Here is a 20,393-nt window from a genome sequence, read left to right as displayed (position 1 = left end):
CCATGCAGGAACCGCGCGCCTTCTCCCCCGGCCAATTACAGCCACCGCTCGACCTGCGCACGCGCAGCCGGAGACGGCCGAGTAATGGAGCGGGGCCAACTAGCGGAGAGCCGAGCTGCGGATCAGAGCCGAGGACGCCCAGAGCGGAAGTGGAGGAGCGGGCGGAAGTGGAGGGGCGGCCGGAAGTCGCCCGAATTCCAGTCAGACTGACCGGCTGACAGGCATTGACAGGAACGGAGCTGCGGGAAGTTGGTGGCCATGGAGTTGGGCGAGCTGCTTTACAACAAGTCCGAGTACATCGAGACGGTACGCGTGTTTAGACATCTGCCCTCCCTTTTCCGAGCCTACGTCCCTCCGAAGCTGGTGTCTCCATCCTGTCCCTACCCCACCCCGGATCCCTTTGGCGTTTAGTCCGAGATTACCTACAGTCACTTCGTGAATGGCCCGGCTTTGTTATTTATTCCTTGCATGGCAGGTTTAGGTTTTTTACTTATTCCTTATTTCCTAAAGATAAAATGCCTTCCAGAAAGCAGGACAAGTCTCATCCACCTTAATATCAAGAACTCCAGGCTTCGGGCCTTTCAGAAGGGTGTTTTTTTGTTTGTTTGTTTGTTTTTTAACTAACGTGTCGTAATTTATTACTGTATGCTGAAAGACGGTTAGGTCCTTTCTAGTCAATACATGATGTGTGTAAATTGCTCGAAGTAGGGTAAGCGCTCAGTCAGCGTTGCTATGAATTCTTGCAATTCTGGTATCGGTTAAGTCGGTATCCTGGAATTAGGGCTACAAGTATAGAACTGAAACTTGAATCCCCGTCTCTGATGTTATCAGGCTCTAGACCTACCGCGTCCAAATTCTGGATTCCCTTCTTGGAATCCCTAGTTTCCTAATCCATCCTTGCTTTGATATCCCGTACTCAGGATATCAGGGGACTTCGCCCCATTGAAAGTCCTTTCCTCTCCAGTAGCAGCTTTTTTGGATGGAAACCTATAGCCCAGAATCCACTCAGTTTGCGCAGCCCCATTTTCTGTTCTTTGCTTTCAGGCATCTGGAAACAAAGTTAGTCGCCAGTCGGTATTGTGCGGAAGTCAGAACATCGTTCTCAATGGCAAGGTAAGGGACAAAGCCAGTTCCAGGATGCATGCCTTTGCTTTCTTTCCACTAGTTATCACATTAGGAGGGCAGAGAATATGTTGCCACGTCTCCCACTTATTGCTGTACATTTAAAATTTCTCTTCTTTTCATTCCCCAAATTGTATTGAATACAAAAAAGACTCAATGAAAGGAGGCAACAGAAAACCTTTTCCCCTTTATGCATGGCACCCAGAACTGAAATTATTATGAAGTGTTGTAGTGTGTCCTAAACTACCAGACACAAACATAAATAGGCACCGAAACACTTAAGTGTAGAAGCTATAAAGTATAATAATATAATTGTTTAGTAATAATGATTCAACATTAACTGAAACTCTTTTTTTTAAATATTTTATGTATTTATTTGACAGAGAGAGAGAGAGATCACAAGTAGGCAGAGAGGCAGGCAGAGAGAAGGAGGGAAGCAGGCTCCCTGCTGAGCAGAAAGCCCCTTGCGGGACTCCATTCCAGGACCCCGAGATCATGACCTGAGATGAAGGCAGAGGCTTAATCCACTCAGCCACCCAGGCACCCTGAAACTCTTAAAATTAATTTGAGAATGGGTGGGGCACCCAGGTGTCTCAGTCGGTTGAGTGTCTGCCTTCAGCTCAAGCCGTGATCTCGGGTCCTGGGATCAAGCCCCGAGTTGCACTCCCTGTTCAGCCGGGAGTCTGCTTCTCTCCCTCTCCTCTGCCTCTCTCCCTGCTTGTGCACTTTCTTTCTGTGTCAAACAAATAAAATTTAAAGAGAGAGAATTGGGAAAGACACTAAACTATGAAACAGCTTTGCAAAATGGAATATGATAGGCTGAGAATTTGTAGTCTGAATAAATTGAAATAGCAGAGAGATGAGTATAAACATGGGAATAATATTAGGACATATCAGAACCAGAGAAAATATCAAGATATATTTGAACGTGACAAACACTGAAGTCCACTATTTTTCCTGCCATTTGTCTTTGAAATATTATATCTCTAAATTAAAAGGGAAGACAGTCTCACTATAATCAAGCAATCATAAATTTTTTTAGTAGAGACAGTTACTGTCTCCATTAGCTCATCATAACATGAGACTTAATAGAAGCATAGTTCAATAATTAAGTGTAACTAGTAATTACAGACACACTGTTCCTGCACAGAATTAGAAAATTCCATTAATCCCAATCTGATTAGCAAATTAGCAAATTGTGGAGTTTTTAAAAAATCCTTAGGTAATTTCAAAACATTTTCTGTGATTTTTAGAAAACATTTGTTTATTAAATTGTGATAAAATACATGTGACAAAATTTGCCACTTTAAGTGTACAATCCATTGGTGTTAATTATATTTAAAATTGGGGTGCTTGAGTGGCTCATTTGGTTGAGCATACTACTCTTGATCTCAGCTCAGGTCTAGATCTCAGGGTCATGAGTTCAAGTTCTGCATTGGGCTCCACGCTGGGTGTGGAGCCTACTTAAAACTATATATTCTATTTACAACCATTGTGCAATGATCCCCACTATGTATTTCTAAAACTGTCATCACCCGGACAGAAACTCTGTACTCATTTAGGAATTACTCCCTCTTTCCTCCCCATCTTCCCCACTCCTGCCCCCCACACGGGGCCTAGTCACTAATAACCTCAGTCCACTTCCTGTCTCTGTGAACTTGCCTAATCTAGATCTATAATACTTGTTCTTTTTTGTGTGGCTTATTTCACTTACCATAATGTTTTCAAAGTTCATCCATGTTGTAGGTTGTAAACTAATACATATATACATGTTTACATCCATGTAAACTATACACGTATATACTTTAGCTTTACTTGGCTTTCTGTTATTTACTTTTTTTACACTCACTTATTACTATAACCACAGTAAGAAACACCTATCACACTTAATAAGGACCTTTGTTCTCAATCCTGTTTCTATGATTCATTGTGGTTTGTGCATTTTCACTACTGTGTATGGTTCCATTTATCCCCTCTCCTATTGGTTATTTTGTTCCCAGTTTTTTTTTGTCCCTTACAGAACTGTGAGATTCTATTTTCCTAAACCCTAATATCAGGTGTCACAGTGCCTATAGGGATAGGCAGGGGTCAAATGAGTAAGGAAGACTGGGTGCCCACAACAGGGAGTGGTGGGTCCTGGTCAGTTGACGTGTACATGTTCTAGCCAAACTCAAACTGATTGTTGCTATGTGGGAATATAGGCCTATATTTTCTCAAAAGAAACTGGAAGTCTGAATTTTTTTTTAGTGCAAAATGTCCCGCTATTCAAATAATAGTACTAAATTTAAATGATGAAACAGGCTATGTGAGCCAAACAAAACAGGTTTCTGGGTGCAGTTCTTAGACCTCCAGCTTGCCACCTCTGCCTCATCCTTTGTCGAGTTCAGTGAACTCTGCTGTACTACCATTTTCTTCCCTGTGAGGTCCTTATGTGCACTCACTTTCATTTTAACATCCTGCTGCCTCTGTTTTGAATCTGACTTCTCATCTTCAGCTCCACTCTTTATGAGACAGGAAACCAGGATTTGAGTCGCTCACGTTAAATCTCTTCGACCTCCTGTGATATCCGTTACTTATGTTTTCCGTGTTTGCTTTTCCAAATGGGAGTGTAATTTAGGCTGCCTAAGGGACTTTTATGGATTTTCTTTATTTCCAGATTAAGATTGCTATCTGTTTAAAACACAGTATAACAAAAACAGCCATTACCAAATACTCAGAACTTCTTGGTATTCTGCTTTCTTCCAAAGAAAAGGAAGTCATTTTCTCTGATTGTAGATGGAAGCATAAACAGAAAACAATGATTAAAGTAAATGAAGGATTTCAGATGAAAGAGTACATACTAGAAACAGATATCTCCTTAACCTTGAGGTAGACTGTTTTTAAAAACCAACAGGAACTATAGTCATTTAAGTCAACAGCTGATGAGAAATTGTCTTTTTATTGGTAGAGGTTTTATAGACTGAGCATATATGCAGGTGAGATTGGTAAACTTTTCGAAGTATGAGCCCACTTCATTTTTAGTAATTTCTCAGAGCCTGGTGTTTAGACAAGTGACATATCTAAATTTACCTGTATTTGAGGTGTTCTCCATCTACATCTGTACCCTGATCTTCTGTCCTGGGCCCCAGACCTTCATTTATAACTGCCAGTTGGTTTTCCCACAGATATCTCAACTAACATTTCACAATTGAATTTGTCATCCAGTCCAGTCCCCAGAATTGCTCACCCTATTCTAGACTTTCATCCTGGACTCTCTTTCTCTTTTTCCCCAATATCTAAACAATGACCAGATCATATAGATTCTCTTCCCCTTTTTTTCCATTTTTAACATTTTATAGTGGAATATTTATTTTAAAGATTTTATTTATTTATTTGAGAGAGAGAGACCAAAAGAGAGCATGATGCAGGGAGAGGGCCAGAGGGAGAGGGACAAGCAGACATCCCACTGAGCAGGGAGCCCAGTGCAGGGCTGACTGAACCACCCAGGTGCCCCTACAGTGGAACATTTTAAAAGTTATGTTTATTGAGACACAATTTACATGCAATAAGTGTACCCATTTTAAGTGTGCAGTTTGACAAGTTTTTTTTTTTTTTTAAGATTTATTTATTTGAGAGAGAGCAAGTGAACAAGAGAGAGAAAGCACAAGCAGGGGGTAGAGGCAGAGGGAGAGGGAGAAGCAGACTCCCCACTGAGAATGGAGCTTGATTTGGGGCTCGATCCCAGGACGCCAGGACCATGATCCAAGCCAAAGACAGATGCTTAACCAGCTGAGCCACCCAGGTGCCCTGCAGTTTGACAAGTTTTGACTGATGCTTACAACTATGCAGCCACTACCACAATTAAGATATAAAATATTTCCATCACCCTCATTTCCTTGGATCCCTCTGCAGTCGGTCTTCCTACTATCCTTGGCCCCAGATAACCACTGATATAACACTAATAGAGATTACGTTTGCATTTTCTGGAGTTGCCTGTAATGGGAATCATGTACTCATTGTTGTCAGCCTTCTTTCACTCAGCATAAGGTTTTTGAGATTTATCCATGTTGTTGTGTACATTGGCATTATTATGCAACTTTTAAAAAAAGATTTTATTTATTTATTTGACAGACTGAGATCACAAGTAGGCAGAGAGGCAAGCAGGGGGGCTGGGAAGCAGGCTCCCCGCCGAGCAGAGAGCCCAATGATCATGACCTGAGCCGAAGGCAGAGGCTTAACTCACTGAGCCACCCAGGCGCCCCTATTATGCAACTTTTTAGACATGTCCAAAGTAGAGAGAACGTATAATGAATCTCCATATACTCATTCACCAGCTTATGCAGTTATTCTGACATCCTTGTTTCATCTCTGTACCTGCCCCACAAACCCATACCTATTTTGACCAGGGAGAGGCAGGGAGTTGGAGTATTTTAAAGCAAATTGCAAACACTGTATTATTTCACACATAAATACTTAGTATATATCACTAAGATTTAAAGATTTTAGGGGTGTCAGGGTGGCTCAGCTGTTAAACGGCTGCCTTCGGCTCAGGTTCAGGACTCTGAAGTCCTGGGATCGAGCCTCACATTGGGCTCTCTGCTTGGCGGAAAGCCTGCTTCTCTCTTTCCCACTCCCCCTGCTTGTATTCCCTCTCTTGCTGTGTCTCTCTCTGTCAAATAAATAAAATCTTTAAAAAAATAAAAAAAAAATGAGTAGAGTACCCTTATCATGATGTATTTTTAAAGAAACCAGTAATTTTCTAATATCATATAATCCTCAGTTCATGTTCAATCTTTCTAGTATCTTTTTAAGAGATTTTTATTTATTTATTTGATAGACAGAGATCACAAGTAGGCAGAGAGGCAGGCAGAGAGAGAGAGGGGAGGAGCAGGCTGCCTGCGGAGCAGAGAGCCCGACGTGAGGCTCGATCCAGGATCCTGGGATCACGACCTGAGCCGAAGGCAGAGGCTTTAACCCACTGAGCCACCCAGGTGCCCCGATCTTTCTAGTATCTTAACATGTCTTTTTACCGTTGGTTTATTCAAATCAGGATCCAAACAAGGTCAAGTACACATTGCATCTGGTTGGTGTATCTCTTAGGACCCTTCAAATCTGTAACAGTTCTTTTCCCCCAGCTTGTTTTTCTCCCCATGCTGCTTATATGTTGAAGAAACTGGCTCATTGTTCTGTAGAATTTTCAAACTTTTAATTTGACCAATTCTACTTACACAGTTGTTGAATGTGGTCTCTCTGCCCTTCTCTTCCCTCTTAATTAGTAGATCTGGAGGCTTGAGCAGATTCCTCTACCTTCTATTTCTCTTTTCTTCATGCACAACTATTATAGAGAAGGCCCATCCTCTCATTTTACCTTGATCCACTGTAGTCATCTAAAGTGTCACTTTCTCTCTAGTCTTATGTGCCCCTTCCATTCACTGTAGATAGCTTTCAGAGTAGTATTTCTAAAATAAAGATTCAGTCTGTTAATCCTCTGCTTAAAAACTTTGATTCCTTATATCCTCTAGGGAAAAAGCCTAAGCATATATAACACCTCATAAGTCCTAGTCACAGCTTACTTTTCCCAGCCATATGCACTTTTTTTTTTTACCCCATTTATTCAGAAGACATTTCCAGAATACCTATTTACCAAGTATGGGGTATTAATTCCCCCAAACTTCTGAGTTGCATTTTTCACCCTGCAGCCTATCTAGACAATCTTTGGGGCAGCTGGATATCATACCCTGCAATGTTGCACTTCATCTGAGTCCAGAATTTGGGAGAGGAACCAGGAGCTCAATAGGCCTACTTCCAGGAGCATGAAGTTGGAGACAGTCAGTAGTGTTGGGAGATTGGACAAAGGTAGGAGCAGCCTGGATTCTCACTTAGCAAGCAGCCAAGGCTTAAGGGCAGGTAGAACCAAGTGAATCTGAGGAGGTGAGTAAACTAGGTAAACTAAGGCATTCTTAGTAAAGATCTGTTCATTCAACAAGTCCTGTTTATGGGATATTAAGAGCAAAGCTCATGGTATGCTGTGAACATCTTCAACGGAGTCAGTGTTATGAGGGCGGTTCTCATTACCTTAGTTATCCCTTTTGAGAGAACATGTGATCAGTAGATCATAGCATAACTTCAGTATCTTCTTACCTACTCTTTTTTGTTGTATTTCAGACTATGTTGGTAGCTTTTTAAAATGTGCTTTATTTTACAGACCATTGTGATGAATGACTGTATTATCCGAGGGGATCTGGCAAATGTAAGAGTTGGACGTCATTGTGTTGTGAAAAGTCGGAGTGTCATAAGGCCACCATTCAAGAAATTCAGCAAAGGGTATGTAATTTACTTACCTAATTTCGGTCATGTGCGAGACGCTGCTACGCGTGGTGATTCCAAATGTTGAGTTGTGGTGTAAGGAGTGGGTCTGTGCTATTGTTTTGGTCACTGAGGAGGAATTCACTGTAATGAACACAACTCTGGTGGTGGTTGTCTTAGTCTGGTTGTTGGTTGGTTGCCAGAAACAGAATCCACTTGAATTGGCAAAGGCAGAGGGGGTTCTGATGAAGAGATGCAGGCATATTTATGGAATATAAGGGTAGGAAAAGGGGCCAGGCCTCATAGGGACTAGAACTTATACTTGGACAGCTAGCCAGAATCAAGACAACTGTTCTGTCTGTCGCTCTATCACCAAGATTATGTTGTTTCTTGTTGGTCTCTGTCTGCATTTCTGCTTCCCTCTCCTCTCTTTCATGTTGACTTCATCTTCCCCCTTTTCTCATGAGCCAACCATTCTGCCTCAGCCCATTATTTATATCAGTTCTCTATTTAGGCTTCAACAGATACCAGCCAAAGATTTTAGGTCTTATTTCCAGAATCTTGGCAGAGGGAATCTGATTGGCTCAGCTGGAGTGAAGTGCCCACCCCTCGTCTGAACAGTTTTGACCCGGAGGGCAGAGGCAAGTCAGGCCCACTGTTCTCTCAATGGTAATAAGGATTATCCAGGGAACGTCATGGACAGGGCAGGAAAACTGTCTACTATGTCTGATATGCTGGTATTTTTTTGTTGATGTTGTTTTTACCTCTCCCTCTTTTCCCTCCTGGCGCCTACCTGTGGCACCATCTGCATTTCATTGAGTAATTCAGTAAGCACTGATTGAGTGCTTTCTTATGTCAGTCACTAGATTATAAGGTGCGTACATAAAGATGGATGAAATAACATTCCTGCCTCAAAGTTCTCAAAAACCTAGTGGTAGAAACACTTACATACCTAGATGACTACTATAGAACGTGATACTATAATGTGATAGCCACTGTATAATGTGACAGCCCTGTCACAAGGCTGAACATGGTTAGGAAGGAACAGTAAAGAGAGCGACCAACTCAGACTGTACTACCAAGGAGTGAAGCACACAGGAATCGTCCTGCATGTCTCAGAATGGAGTCAGACTCCAGGCTTTCCATTACATACGGGAATGGGAACAGGGAGCCAGGGCAAATCATTCATGTGAAAACATTTGCTCATTAGCTCAGAAGGCTGTTGGGAAATGAGAAATCCTTGCGGTAGGCTTTTGTGGTTCCACACTGTGACAGGTTCTCTGCCCGAGTCGTCGGCTCCCCCTTCTGATAGCAGCATTACTGTGCTGGCTGTGGTCTCAGAAAAGCACTGAGAATAAATAGGGGGTTAATTGGTGAACAGTAGGTTGTGTAGTTAGGAATAGTCATGGAAAATATAGGAATAGAAAAGTGTAAATAGCAACACAGAAACAGCAAATGAGTATGGATTCCCCTGTCCCCCACCTCACATAGCTCTATACAAGAACTAGATAATAGATCATAGAACCAGATAATAATATCAAGTTTGGAATTTTTAATTTAAAATTCAGGTGCTAACAGTGCTGCTATAGACTGATAAGATCAAGGAATTCATTGTCACACAAGGGTCCCAGATCAAAAATACAAATGGATTAAGGAAAATTTAAATAAGCTATAGGTCCAGGGAGGACAGGTATCCTCTCTGACAAAATATTCTTGACAAAACAGAGCACAGGACTAGATAGAGCCAGTGAGCATCCAGCTACTTTATTTTAGTTCTAGTCCAAATATTTTCTATCCCAAGGTACTGAATTTACTTGTAAATGTGATCATAGAACCACTGTCAATGACATTTGAGGAATCATGGAGAATAGCAGTGATGTCAGAAGTCTGGAGAAAGCTTACTGACTCCTACTCATCCTTCAGGTCTTGGCTTAAATGTCACTTTTTCTTTTAAAGATTTATTCATTTGAGAGAGAGGGCAGACGAGCATGGGGATGGGCAGAGGGAGAGGGAGAGAGGAGTCAGACTCCCCACTGAGTGCAGAGCCCAACATGAGGCTTGATCCTAGGACTCTGAGATCATAACCTGGGCCAAAGTCAGGTGCTTAACCGACTGAGCCACCCAGATGCCCCTTAAATGTCACTTAAAATTAAACTTTTGGGGCGCTTGGGTGGCTCAGTGGGTTAAAGCCTCTGCCTTTGACTCGGGTCATGATCCCGGGGTCCTGGGATCGAGCCCTGCATCGGGCTCTCTGCTAGCATGGAGCCTGCTTCCCTTCCTCTCTCTCTCTGTCTGCCTCTCTGCCTACTTGTGATCTCTGTCTGTCAAATAAATAAATAAAACCTTAAAAAAAATTATACTTTTACCAAACTTCTAATCTAGGTAAAGTCTCTGTTTATAACTTGGTATTTTTTACTCTGTAGTACTTATCATAGTTGTAAATAACTACTTATATAATCATTTGTTTAATCTTTCTTGGTTGCTGTCTCCTTATGGGCTGGATAGTGTCATTTTTGCTTGCCGTTATATTTCCAATTTTTAGCATAGAGTCTGGTAAATAGGCACTTAGTAAAATCAGTGAATATACAAATTTTTGGAATGTTGAATAGTAGAAAGTATATCCCAGGAACTGATGTCAGTCCCCTACAACATCTTGGGCAGATTACCGAATATATGACCTATGAGCTTTTCCAAGGAGGCAGGAATGAGCAAAACATTCATTCATTGGTGCCAGCTCTTTTAGCTTGGAAGGTCTCGCCACTTCGGTCTTGCTGTTTCCTAGCACACTGCCCGGTCCACTATTTCTGATTTTGAGCTAGTAATCACATTTATCTCCAACATCATAGAATTCTCTTAGCCTGAGGATTCCTTCCTTGCTAGGAGCAGTCTTACTAAGACAAGATGATGAAGTTGAGAGTATGATCAGCAGTTCTATAAACCTTGACCGAAAGCAAATCATCTTGACCTTTTTTTGTTGTTGTTCATCTTCTTTTCCTTCTCTAGCGTTGCATTCTTTCCTTTACATATCGGGGACCATGTCTTTATTGAGGAAGATTGTGTGGTCAACGCAGCTCAGATTGGCTCTTACGTTCACGTTGGCAAGAACTGTGTGATTGTGAGTATGGTGTCTTGGCTAGCTAAACAGCCTCCCTGCTCCTCCAGCTCCGTCCCTCGCATCAGTGGGCCTCTGCTGCTGTGGCCAAGCGGGGTAGAAGTAGTTTCTGGTCTCCTGGAATTATTACTGGATTTGAAGGTTTCTAGACGTTAATAATCATGGCTAAATTTTATCTAACTTCTTCTATATGATGTTAAACTCTTCCCTTTGATTATTTCATTTGACCCTTATAACCATCTAAGGGTGGTAGCTAACTATTACTATCCCTAGGCGATAAGCCTGAAGACCTTAGAAATTAGGGATTTGACAGGGCTATGAAGTGGAAAGCTGGGATTTGAACCCAGGCAGTATAAATAGCCATGCGGGCTCTATGGCCTACTTGGTGCTTTACCTCCAGGATCGTACAATCTAGTGGGGGGGGACAAGGGGTGTGACATTAAGGGAACTGCAAGTAGTTCAGGGTGATGGGTGTACAGGGTACAAGTGGACCCTTGTTCAGTGGACATTTGGACATTCAGTGTTCAGGAGCCTTGGCATCTCCTCGTTTCATTTGGCCAAGGCTTTATGAAATTGGATTTCTTAGTATTTCATTGATGAAGAGCTTGATTTCAGTTGGGATTTATGAGAACATCCTGGGTGAGAATGTTAATGACCAGAGCTGAACTGCCTTAAGGTTTAGGGAAAATGTTTCCTATATTTTGAATTTATACCCAAATCCTAGCTTCTAGGAAAAGCCAAGGACTTAAATGGTTATTCCCAATAATACAGAGGCAGTTCCATATTCTGGATAATATTCAAGTATAAAATACTTGCAGAAACCATGCAGTCACATTCTATAAGCCAAGAGAGCACAGCAAAGATGGACCGTGCAGTGGAGGGCCACATTGCTGTGGAAAACATCCCAATCTGACCTGTTATTCAGAATTAAGAGAAGTGGTTGTTTTGCCAAATATTCTCCTCCAGAGGAGTCCCTTCATATGTGTTAGAAACAGAGGGTCTTTTGTTTGGCATGATGTTGAAGAAAGACGGAAAATCATGAAACCCATTCTTTCTGCTCATTCTGTGTGACAAAAGCTGGCTTTCTAAGCCACAGCTGGATTTTTCTGACATTCTCTTCTGCAGAGTGATGACATGTTCATATTAGTCTACTGTGTTAGCCCCGTCCTTTATCCCCAGAGCTAAATGTCTGAAATGTTAAAATCCAAATGCTCTTCCCAGTGCTTAGGGAGTTCTAGTCTTCTTGTCCCGTGCTCTGCTTTTTTGTGCCACTTTCTGATACATCATTTCAGACATCGTCACTGTTGGATATTGGCAGTACCTATTTGCTGAGCTTTTACAAAATCTCAAGTAATCTCAGGAGAAAGATCCTTTTAGAGCTCTAGAATCTCAGAGCTAGCAGGGACTCTTTTAGAGTCCAGCTGTCCCCATGACCCACAGACCCTTGTGACTGCACCCATTTGGTGATCTAACAGCTGTTCAGATGCGTGAAGTGAGAAGTGTCCATCAGAGTTGGCCAGGTGCCTGCAGAAAAAGCGTCACAGACAGTCTTCATGGGCGCTGGGACTGCACTGTGAGTTTTACGTTTATTGTCTAATCCTTACAGCATCCCTGCAGATTTGATTTTATGTTCTTTTTCCCAGAGGAGGAGCCCAAGGCTCAAGGATGTGGAGTAACTTCTATCAGGAGATACAGGTAGCCGTAATACTGGCAACATGGAGTTTTTGACTCCTCCTGGGAAAGTCCTCCAGGAAAGAATAAAGAAGCAGTTTCAGCTTTTCACCTCCTCATCTATTGCCAATACACTCATTCCTAAGAAGTACCCACATTCTGACTTCCGCTGCTGTTTAATTGATCAGTTTGCCCAGAATGCTCTAGAAGCTGATTGAACATCATTTGCCTGAGTGGGCAGAGTGGCTAACTAGTGGACGCAGCAGGTGCCTCCAGGCTGGGTGGTGGCTGATGATACACAGTGGAAGTTTTATTCACACTGCTCTTCTTTTCCAGGGCCCTTTGTCTACAGAGCCCTGTGTGTGAATGGGTCATGCCTCACGCAGCACATTCAGCTTCTTTCCACCCAGTGCCCCATGTGCTTAGTTGGAATTATTAGGAGCCTAGGTGTCATAGGACATCTTTGAGTTAATTTGGGAGTCACCAGGGGAGCTGGCCACCTGCTGTATTTTGGGAATTGCCACTAGCAGGTAACTCATGGGAGGGAACTTTCCAAGAATGAATGGAGAGCTGCAGTTATAACTTGTTTCTGAGCTACGGATAGTGCCAAGTATCGCCAAGGCTATTATCCACCTTGCCAGAGACAGCTTAGTCACTTAAAAATTTTAGACCTTCAAGGTATAAGCTTTCTAAAACATTCATTTAGCAATCTACTTGGACATTCCTGGAAATACATACATTTGGGTCTTTATTAATAATTAGGAGAATTTTAATACAACCAAATCAAAGTATCTTTCATATTCTTTGGTAAAATCTGAGATCTAGACAGGGTAGCATTCTCCTGATGTTGTTGGGGATTCCACATTGTCAGCCAAGTATGTTTTATCAGATCCTCTGACCAGAACCAAGTGAATATACAGGCCCTGGTGATGTCAACATAGTCAGTGAAGACTGAAACTTTCACTTACTCGGCAGGTAGTCTGAGGCACAACTTTAATCTATTTATAGAAGAAACCTCCCCTTCCCTTAAACTAGGAAACAGATGTATCTTTCAGACCTTATTTCTTGCCCTCAAAATGCTGTGGGTGATGCAGAATTGAAAAGTTGCCACTTTTCAATTCTGCAGTGGATAAAGTCAAGCATAAGGCTTGACCTAAACCTTCAAAACAAACTATGGCTAATATGAACCAAGAGTAAAAGGTAGATCCTAATTGTGTACACATGTGGCTTTAGGGGTTCAATTGATATCATGAGAATTAGTCTCCTTCTCTTTCCCACTTTCCTCTGGGAAGCTCTCAGGCAGTTTCTTCCCTCGTGGAAACAAGACAGCTGGTCCAAATGTCTGTCCTGTCCTCTAGAAACCCCGATGGAAAGAACTTTCTTTTCCCAGTAGTGCCAGCAGAAGCCTTGATATTGTGATTCATCAGACTGCTTTGGCTCATTCCATAAAACAGTCCTTGAAGCCAGGCTTGGGGTTTGGGGTTAGGATAGGGGACTGTCAGGGGCAGAGGGGTGTTACCAAGGACAATACAGGTTCTGTTACCAGAAGAAAGGTGATCAAATGTTGGACAAACAAAAAAGTAGATGTCCACTAAATTTAAGAAAAACGACAGAAAATGGTACAACTCTTGGGAAACTAAATTTCAGTCTGTAATATCTAAGATAACCTGAACTGTCCCTTTTCCAAGTTCATGCACACACGCGTGCACACGCACACACTCATACCCCTACCTCCTCCTGATTGTCATGTGCTATCTGAAGTAGGGAATTGTGGCCAAACCTCTTGGCCCTATATATTGTATGATATCATGAATGGAGAAAATATAAAATAGCATTCCATGCAGCAGACCAGGCAACTTCTACTTGAGCATTTCCTGCTCTATTCCCTAGTGACAAGATTTTAATTTCAGGGGCGCCGATGTGTGTTGAAAGACTGCTGCAAAATTCTTGACAACACAGTATTACCCCCAGAAACTGTGGTGCCACCGTTCACCGTCTTCTCAGGCTGCCCAGGTAAGCTTGGGTGCTGATTATGAAAGCTCAGGCTCATTTTCCATCGCAAAAGTAATGCATGCAATTTTTATCTTTGACAATGTATTGATCTAGCTAATTTAAAAATTCTCCTGCTAGGGATTACCTAGAAATGCTATCTAAAAATATAACCAGTATCTTTTTAAATGCGCAGTTGGGTTCACAAGGAAATTTCAAGGGTCAGAAGCAAAGAGGAGACTAAACCCACACTATAAGCCTGGTTAGGCTTATGCATCTTTTTAATAAATAGAGTGGTTTAGGGTTTGATACTCCTGTGGGGATGAGAGGAAAAAGCCTTGAAAGGCAGAGAGATCCTCTTGAAGGGTGATCTCTAAATAAAAGTTGATCTAGAGTCAACCTGCCACCAGCACAGGAAAAGTACAAAGAAGCAAGCCTTTCTTGGTCTGGGCTCTGGGTGGAAAAAGAAAAAATCTTCCAGAGAATTCTAACATGGCTTCATGTTGTTTGGGGTCTTGAACTTATACTTCCCACACTACCCAGGAATGCCCAAACTGAAGAGTTAACATAAAACATGGTCTAAGACCAATGATACTTCTGGGACACCCAAGAGAAGCAAATACATCCCCTCTCTAATTTGGCTGACAGAATGCCCTCAGGTAAAGCCCTTGTGAGCTCAGAGTTCCCAATGGCCAAGCATGTGAGCAAACAAAAGTAATATACCCTCCTCCTAGAAAACTTGAAAAACACAGGAAAGTGGAAATAAGAAGAAAGAAGAAGAAAAGAAAAGAAAGAAGAAAGAAGAAGAAAACCTCATGTCCCCCACCCCTACCCCAAGGCAGTCTCGTCTCTTCTGTGTATGGTTTTACATGGTTGAACTCATGCAATGTGGACAGAGGCACACCAGAGATTCACAGATGGGAGATGCTATGTAGTGAGAGATTTGACAATATATGAGATGTACCCCTTGGTGGTTTAGTTGCTTTTCCAATTAAAAAACTCATCACTCAGATCATTGACTGTGGGTTTCAAAGATGTGCAAAATCATCCATTCAGATTCCTTGGGGAGGAAATGGGCCGTTCTGCTGTTCCATGTACCTCTGCATTTGCAGAGGAGGAAGGAGAGCCTTGCTGAGTGATTCTCCCTAGATTGGGTTCCCACTGTGAGAAAGTATCATTGTTCTTAGCATGCACAGATCAGAACAGCCCCAGTGGTTGTTTTCGGTTGATTGTCAGACCGTCTCACCCTCTGAGGTGAGAAGTCTATTACCAGAGTAATATCTTAATCTCTTTTAACTTATTCAGGGTCCTTAGAACCAGCAGTGGTCTTTGGGCATTGATGGCCAAGACAGGGAGACACACCACTTGGTATTTGAAATCCAAGCAAGCACTGTTTGGAGGTTCTGATGGAGGATTCAGGCTGCATGAGACCCTAGAGATGATTGTGTAGATGGGGAAACTGAGGCCTAGAGAGATTGAGTTGTCCACAGGGTCAGAGGTTGTTTGTGGGAAAGCCTTGATTAGTTCTTAAGACCCCTTATTTAGAGTCCAGTACTTTCTGTGCTGTGGCACAGCACATGTGGCTGTCCCATGTTCATTTTTAGTAGTTTGACAAACAAAAGTTAACCATCTAGATATTGCTGTTGGCAATCTCTGTCTTTAACAAAGAGACCTAAAATTGTAGGACAACTGGCACATTTTTGAGGGCTCCACTGAGTAGTGGAATAAAATGAAAGACAAACCATCCGGAAAGAATCTGGGTCAGGAACCAAAAAGCCAAAACTGCCTGTAGGAGTCAGACAGACGTGATTGAAATGACAGCCTATCATGGCTGGCCAAGGGTACAGAGCTAACATTTTAAGAATTTCTGATAGTTCATGAGGAGCTAAAAATCTGCATATCTACATGATATCTCTGAATTTTTAAATGTTGGCTGCTAGCTTTTCAAAAAGATTAAATACTGTGCAGACCAAACATGTTTGCAAATCTAACACAGACTGCACATTTATAAAAGGTACCTTTGAGGATTCTGTATTCTTTAGACCTTTTTTCTGTCCTGCCCGTTATTTTCTGCGTGTATATATATATGCAAGTGTATGTGTTTGTTTTGTATGTGCATTAATGCACAGGTGTGTGTACATATCTGTGTATATGTGTGTACTTTTGTATATAACATGGGTATATAAAACTGTTCACACCTGTATAAACAGATGCACACTTTCTATTCTGTTTGGAAATTTGCTTTAACAGTATATCTTGGGGATCTTTTCTTGTCAGTACGTAGAGATTCCCCTTATTCCTTTTCATGGTTGCATGGTTTTCACTACATAAATACACCGTAATGTAACTGACCGGTTTCCTGGAATAATGAACCATTAGACATTGTACCTGGCTTTTCACTATTAGAAACTTTGCTGCATTAATATTCTTATACATATATTGTTCACTTGGGCAAGGTTATTTGTAAGATAAATTCTTAGAAGTTGGGTTATCAGATCACAGGGTATGAACCTTTAAAAGTTTTGCTAGATTTTCCAGAGTTGTTCTTCCAAATAGTGGTACAAACGTATGCTTTTATCCATAGTGGATGAGAGTGCCTCTTTCCCTGAAATCCTTAAATACAGTTTTTTGTCTTTTGGTAGGATATTTCTGTTCTACTCCCATCCACAATTTTTCTGTATGTAGCAGGTTTGGGGATTGGATTCAGCTTCGTTGTATGAACAACAGAGCAGTTTCTTACCTCAGAGAGTGTTCACCTGGGCTTGTCACATCAGAATCCAGGGGATGGACAAATCCTTGTCTGGAACAACCTCCCATGTAGTCGGAGATGCCTTAACTCTTCAGCTCATGCAATAATGTATGAACCTCTTTTACCTGGAAGGTATTTATCTATTCGGGGAATTTGCATTATTTGTCTCCCCCCGACACAAAAATATCATCTTGAAGATATGGTCAGTAGAAATATTCTGCTAGCATGAAGCTGGAAGACCTAGCATTTAGACACTCATGAGTAAAGAAAAGGGCCCTATAGGGGTTTAAATAGAAATCAGAGCTGCTAGCCTCCCTCGGCTCCAGTTGGTTGACCACGTCTTTCTTTTCCCAGGACTGTTTTCAGGGGAGCTCCCAGAATGTACCCAGGAGCTGATGATCGACGTCACCAAGAGCTACTACCAGAAGTTTTTGCCCTTGACACAGGTCTAATGTCTCTGCCTCATGTCTCAAATTCATGTGAGCTCTAAGATGAACTTGGGGACAAAGTGAGCCAGCCAGCATCTACAAAGAGCTCTTGTGTCTTTGATACCTTTCACCTTCTTTTTCTGTTTGTCTGGTTTTGTTTTATTCTTTAGAATTTCTCAATCCTTCTAGATTCTAAGCTCTTAAGACTTCAATAACAGAATGTCTAAAGGAGTTGTGTCCAAATGCTGTGCTTAAACCTTATCTATTAACGGTCCCTTCATGCCATTATCTGTGGAACACAGAATCATCTGTTCCCAACACTCCCACCCCCTTGGTCCTGTGGATGACGGGATTCTGCCAAAACAGGCCCACAGAGCAGAGCACTGTCCCAGTGTGATGGCTGTGAGCTGTTCTAGTGCTCACGGCCATTAGCTGCCCACAGGAAACACTGCTCACATGGTTCGCTCTCACTTTTCCTGAGTTGCCACAGTTGCCCATGGTCTTGCAGTGTGGGTGACTTTTCAGAGCCCAGATTCCTGTTGGCTACTAAAACTTGAAGGGAGGGGTGGTTAGCATTTTTTCTTCTTCCTGAAATGACCTTAAGTGTCTTTTTAGCCCAGAGTAATTAATAAAAGACTTTCTGGCATTCTGTTCTAGGGCCTTTGGCTTTCACTAAAAGGGGGGCCCTCAGCACCCAGATTTTATTTTTGCAAAGACCCAAGTAGGAGTCTGCTATATGAATGGACTAGTCTGGTAGTCACTACTTGCCTCACAGTATTTGGAGGCAACAGCATATGCCTTATTTCCTTGAAGACGTAGCATTTGTGACACTTGTCCTATGGCCTAGAGCCATTCATCCACTCTATTTGCCATAAACCTCACAGTTCAGACCAAAATATCTCTACCTAGACCCAATCACATATATACACGGGGGCCTCTTAAATCATTCTGTGGGCACAGAGCTCCAAGGAGTAAATGAATTTACCAGTATTGTTATTAACCATCTCCTGAATAATAACACAACCCTGCCTGGTTCTGCTCTGACCTCTTGGTCTAAAAGGAAGATTTAGAAGGGAAGGTCTGAGAACCTTGGCTTTGCTTAATGCTTTGAACAGGGTAAGACGGTTCAGCCTTGAAGGTTAGGATCTAGCAGGAGCTGTCTGGACTTAATATGTGGTTGTGGGGTTTGTTAAAATGGCTATATGTGATGATCTCCTCTAGGTCAATGTAAAACTGTTTTCCAGTTTGTCTTTTTTTTTTTTTAAATGCATTAAAAGATTGATATGTGAAACAAATCATTTGAAAGTGATCCCTCTCCTCCTCCGTGATGGCTACCTCACTTCCTCGGCTGCTTCCCTGCATGCCTGGTGCCCTGCTATAGACTTTACATTCACTAGTCTGCTTATGGCTCATGCCAACCCAGGAGGTGGGATGTTATTCCCATTTTATAGATGAGAGAAAACTCAAAGATCTTAGATAACTTGGTCCAGTCCCTACAGTGACAAAGTGGCTCATCCAAGAGTCATACCCATGTCTGTCTGGCAGCATAGCCATGCGATTCAGCTCTGCCCTGGTAAGATGAGACTAAGCTTGCCCTTGGAGCACATCTGCTGTGTGCCCTGACACCAGCAGTCTGTGATGGTTGTAGGGTTTTTGTTTTGTGTTGGGGGGGTTTTTGGGTCATTTCCTGGCATCTTCCCCAGTTCCCTTCCCCTTTTGTGCCACCATAAAGACAAATGTTGGAATTGACAGAGCTTTGATGCTGTCTAAGCTAACCTCTCATTAGCTAGTGAGATATTCCAGGGCACATCTAACAGAATGCCATCCAGCCTGTGTTTGAATACCTCTAAAAAGAAGCTGACCGCCATGCAACTGACTGTCCATTTTCCTTTTCAGTTTATCCTTTCCAGCTTCATTGAGATGTAATTGACATATCATTTTTTTGACTGCCTATTTTGTTGTGAACAATGGAAATTAAGAGAAAGTGGGATTGTTTAAAGCCTCCTAAACATGATTTTAAAAGCCTTAAGTAGTAACTCAAGTACCTGATTGCAAAAATCCAATCCAGTTAGTAAAGAGGGGACATACAGTGAAGTAGAATTTCCCAATTCAGCATCCCAGTTCCATGTTCTACTTCCCAGAGGCATCTACTGAACAGTTTTGGGTATGTCCTACAAGAGACAGTCTTCAGGCACGAGCAGATAGATACGTGTACGTTAGCCTCTCTATGCATACAAATGCGAGCACATGGTAGATATGCTGTTCTCGTCTTGCTGCTTTTACTTAATGATACGCCTTAGAGATATTCCATATTTGGCACATACAGGTGACAAAAATAGCAGTTGCTAATGTTTATAGAGTGTTTACCAAGTACCAGTTACTCTTATGAGTTCTGTACATTTATTAACTTTTTAATACAACCACCATAAAGTAGATACACTTACTGTCCTCAAGGAACAGGAGGTTAAGTAAAGTGCCCAAATTTATACACCTAATATGACAGTAAGTCAAAGCATTCTAGTTCTAGAGCCCATACTTTTAAAGATTTTATTTTCTTCATATTATTTTATTTTATTTTATTTGAGAGAGCACAAACAGGGGGAGGGGCAGAGGGAGAGGAAGAAGCAGACTCGCCTCTGAGCAGAGAGCCCGACACGGGGCTCGATCCCAGGACCCCGGGATCAGGACCTGAGCCGAAGGCAGAGGCTTTAACCCACGGAGCCACCCAGGCGCCCCCAGCCCGTAGTTTTTATCACTATGCTGGAATTCCTTCCCACTATAATACCTTTCATTGCCCCGGATTGTATCATCTGGCCAACCCTCGCTATACAGAAAACTGAGAACGTATTTTGCTTTTTCAGGCAGGCAAGGGTGAGGGAGTTGGGAGTGGATATTGGATGAATTATCCAACAGTGTCTGCCACAGACAGTTCCTTCTGAGAAGACTGTCCCCTTGCAGTGTGCCCTGTTATTAAACTGCAGTTGTGGTTTAAGAAGCTAATCAGAGCAGGTTTCATGGGAGAATTATCTTGCTTGCA

General features: G+C 42.1%; 1 protein-coding gene across 1 annotated transcript; it reads left to right on the top strand.

Moving 5' to 3' along the window:
- The first annotated feature begins 161 nt into the window (after positions 1 to 161).
- On the top strand, positions 162 to 18,762 carry LOC111162315 (dynactin subunit 5). Its single transcript, XM_022526655.1, has 6 exons — positions 162 to 306; positions 1,045 to 1,113; positions 7,307 to 7,425; positions 10,411 to 10,522; positions 14,101 to 14,203; positions 17,283 to 18,762. The coding sequence occupies exons 1-6, from the start codon at positions 259 to 261 to the stop codon at positions 17,378 to 17,380; spliced, it is 549 nt and encodes a 182-aa protein (XP_022382363.1). The 5' UTR covers positions 162 to 258; the 3' UTR covers positions 17,381 to 18,762.
- Positions 18,763 to 20,393: the final 1,631 nt, after the last annotated feature.

Source organism: Enhydra lutris, unplaced genomic scaffold (genome assembly GCF_002288905.1).
Source record: "Enhydra lutris kenyoni isolate GAN:26980312 unplaced genomic scaffold, ASM228890v2 scaffoldscaffold90, whole genome shotgun sequence".
Taxonomy (NCBI): Eukaryota; Metazoa; Chordata; class Mammalia; order Carnivora; family Mustelidae; genus Enhydra; species Enhydra lutris.
The sequence above is the reverse complement of the archived record's forward strand: the minus strand, read 5'-3'. Positions and strand labels throughout refer to the sequence as shown.